Raw genomic sequence first — 3,777 nt, 5'->3', positions numbered from 1 at the left:
ATATAGATCATTTTGTACCTGTTTCCTCCCAGCATCTTCACAGTCCTTGCTGTTGTTCTGACTTATTGCACTTTTCGCACAAAGTACATTCATCTCTAGGAGACAGAACGAGTCTCCTCCTGAGCGTAGACGCTGCTTGTCTTCCATGGTTATACTTGTGTACTATTGTTTGTACAGATGAACGTGGTACCTTCAGGCATTTGGAAATTTCTCCCAAGGATGAACCAGACTTGTGGAGGTCTACCATTTTTTCTGAGTCTTGGCTGATTCTTTTGATTTTCCCATGATGTCAAGCAAAGAGGTACTGAGTTTGAAGGTAGCCTTGAAATACATCCACAGGTACACCTCCAGTGACTCAAATGATGTCAATTAGCCTATCAGAGGCTTCTAAAGCCATGACCTCACATTTCTGGAATTCCAAGCTGTTTAAACACAGTCAAGTCAACTTAGTGTATGTAAACTTCTGACCCACTGGAATTGTGATACAGTGAATTATAAGTGAAATACTCTGTCTGTTAACAATTGTTGGAAAAATTACTTGTCATGCACAAAGTAGATGTCCTAACCGACTTGCCAAAACTATAGTTTGTCAACAAGAAATTTGTGGAGTGGTTGAAAAACGAGTTTTAATGACTCCAACATAAGTGTATGTAAACTTCCGACTTCAACTGTACATGCTGGTAGATAACAATTATCTCCAGATTAAGTACAACATTTGTCACTTTTCTTTWAAAAAAACTGATTTGTTGAGATGACTTGTAATAGCCATGGCCAGTGGTTTGTTGGCTAGAGGTCAGTTGGCAACCTAATGCTTTATGACGGCTCTATGACAACTGTTAGTCATTCTATTATCTATAGGCATGCATTTCTCATTTCAGGAATGTTGACAATCACAGACTTTATCATCATACTACACAGATACTACAAGTCACCGTTGGTAAGTTTGAGTGGACGAACCGATTTTAGCAAAATATTTGTTCACCATGAAAATCCTATGTTGGATTATTCTTTAGATGTCAATATAGTTTTATTGTTTATAGGTGCAAATATATGAGTTGGAAGATCATAAGCTTGAGACATGGAGAGGTATGTAACAAGCTTTGGTTTAAATGATGACATTAAATGACATGTACAGAACATTTAACTCACATTGTTTTGTCTCTCTACAGAAGTATATTTGCAAGCGACATTCAAGCCTTTAGTGAACATATCACCTGAATCAAGGTACGTTCTCATAACATAACAATGGTTATTATACAGGTAAGAGTGTGTGTATTTGTCTTGAATATACATGGATGTGAAGAAAATACCAGAATTGTCTTTTCATTTGCGCTTTATGTCTGTCTTTGCAGCATATTTGATGCAGTGTATTCCCTCATTAAAAACAAGATCCACCGGCTGCCTGTCATCGACCCTGTGACGGGGAACCCACTTTACATCCTCACACACAAGAGGATCCTCAAGTTCCTACAGCTCTTTGTAAGTCTAAAACCATGGGCTCTATTTTCGGCTGGCGTTAAGGCGGCGCTAGTGTCAAACGCACGTTAGTTTGTAATTTTTGTCATGTACGAACTGGTGCACTGGCGTTTCCCAGTCCTAACGCCAGGTTCGGCAATTTACCTAACATCAGCACACTTCCGCCCAGATGGGAGGGGTGAAAATATTTGAGGCGTTTCCTTAAAAACATGATCCAAAGTGCTAATTTCAGGCAGCACTGATAGGGATATTTAAGACCAACTAAAAGCTGGTTTTAGCGGTAACACCGTTAGTTATGGTATGAATTTTGACAGTAGAAACACAGCCTATCCAGCCGTGATGCACACTGCCCATAGGCGCATGGAACAAGATGTGATTTGGTGACTGTATACTTCGTATTTAGAAACATAAAACAGTAATGTTTTTTCCCCATTTCGTTTTATTTGATTAAAAACCAATCATAGCCTCCCCTCCAGTCAATGAAGTCTGTTTTATTTTTGTCCTGCCCAATGTGATCAAGTAGGCTAGTCAAGAAGTGTTTGGGTCGTCWTGAGACTGCYTGGAAATAAATCTTAAATCACCAAAGCTTTATTCAATATATAAATTTTGAAAGGAGCAAACCAGTGAGCATATAAAGAAGCTGATTAAACAGCATGATCATTACACAGGTGGACCTTGTGCTGGGGACAATAAAAGGCCACTAAAATGTGCATATTTGTCACACAACACAATGCCACAGATTTCTCAAGTTTTGAGGGAACTGGCAATTGGCATACTGACTGCAGGAATGTCCACAAGCGCTATTGCCAGATAATTTAATGTTCATTTCTCTACCATAAGCTGCCTCCAACCTTGTTTTAGAGAATTTGGCTGTACGTCCAACCGGCCTCACAACCGCAGACCACGTGTATGGTGTCGTGGGCGAGCGGAATGCTGATGTCAACGTTGTGAACAGAGTGCCCCATGGTAGCAGTGGGGTTATGGTATGGGCAGGCATAAGCTACGTACAATGAACACAATTGCATTTTATCATTGGCAATTTGAATGCACAAAGTTACCATGACGACATCCTGAGGCCCATTGTCGTGCCATTCATCCCCTGCCATCACCTCATGTTTCAGCATGAAAATGCAYGGYCCCATGTCGCAAGGATCTGTACACAATTCCTGGAAAATGTCTAAGTTCTTCCATAGCCTGCATACTCACCAGACATGTCACCCATTCAGCATGTTTGGGATGCTCTGGATCGACATGCACGACAGCGTGTTCCAGTTCCCGCCAATATTCAGCAACTTCGCACACCATTGAAGAGGAGTGGGACAACATTCCACAGGCCACAATCAACAGCCTGATCAACTCCATGCAAAGGAGATGTGTCACACTGCATGAGGCAAATGGTGGTCACACCAGATACTGACTGGTTTTCTGATCCACACCCATACCTTTTTTAAGGTGTCTGTGACCAACAGATGCATATTTGTTTTCACAGTTATGTGTATTCCATAGATTAAGGCCTAATCAATTTATTTCAATTGACTGATTTCCTTATATGAACTGTAACTCAGTAAAATCTTTGAAATTGTTTCATGTCGCGTTTTTATATTTTTGTTCAGTATATATAAAATATTATAAGTAGTATAAAGATGAGTGGACATTCTCCCTTTTATCTTTATATTGGATCTTTGTCCAGCTACTTGTGCACCAGAGGCATGGAATAGTCTACAATCCACGCTTCATCTAGATATGTTAGTGCCACTGAATGAATTTAAAATATGGATGGGAGACTCTGTTATGGAGGAGTGTAAATGCTTTTTTTAGGCTGGATCATGTTGTTTTGTATTGTTGTATGTTTTAATTATATTGATTGTTGCTGCCTTCTTGGTCAGGTCCCCCGAGAAAAAGAGGCTCTGGGTCTCAATGGGCTTTTCCTGGTTAAATAAAGGTTAAATAAAAAATTAACTGTTGAAAAGCTTGGATGTGCATAAAACCCTCCAATTATGGCGTCTAAGTGTATTTAGACATAGCCTATTTAAAACAAGTTTCATTTTGTTTAGAATTTGAATTATTCACTCTTTTTAGGCCTTATCAATAATTAATTTAATATTGCTTATTGACTACATTTTGCATGTCCATCCTCCGCCATTAGGCAATTTACAGTAGGCCTAGCCCCTATATCAGTGTGAATGATATAAAGTGGGGAGAACATGTATTTGATACACTGCCGATTTTGCAGGTTTTCCTACTTACAAAGCATGTAGAGGTCTGTAATTTTTATCACAGGTACACTTCAACTGTGAGAGA

General features: G+C 39.5%; 1 protein-coding gene across 5 annotated transcripts in view; it reads left to right on the top strand.

Moving 5' to 3' along the window:
* LOC111957022 (5'-AMP-activated protein kinase subunit gamma-2-like) overlaps nucleotides 1–3,777 on the top strand; it is a 58,724-nt gene that overhangs the window by 44,174 nt on the left and 10,773 nt on the right. For all 5 annotated transcript variants that reach the window (XR_002876332.2, XM_023977734.2, XM_023977735.2 and 2 more), the window contains 4 exons: nucleotides 879–937; nucleotides 1,041–1,086; nucleotides 1,170–1,224; nucleotides 1,353–1,479. Coding sequence is in view for 4 of the 5 variants with exons in the window: in XM_023977734.2 (XP_023833502.1) it covers nucleotides 879–937; nucleotides 1,041–1,086; nucleotides 1,170–1,224; nucleotides 1,353–1,479 (287 nt within the window). In the remaining variant the exon portion in view is untranslated. The remainder of the gene's footprint in view (nucleotides 1–878; nucleotides 938–1,040; nucleotides 1,087–1,169; nucleotides 1,225–1,352; nucleotides 1,480–3,777) is intronic.

The sequence above is a fragment of the Salvelinus sp. IW2-2015 genome, linkage group LG32, assembly GCF_002910315.2.
Source record: "Salvelinus sp. IW2-2015 linkage group LG32, ASM291031v2, whole genome shotgun sequence".
Taxonomy (NCBI): Eukaryota; Metazoa; Chordata; class Actinopteri; order Salmoniformes; family Salmonidae; genus Salvelinus; species Salvelinus sp. IW2-2015.
The sequence above is the reverse complement of the archived record's forward strand: the minus strand, read 5'-3'. Positions and strand labels throughout refer to the sequence as shown.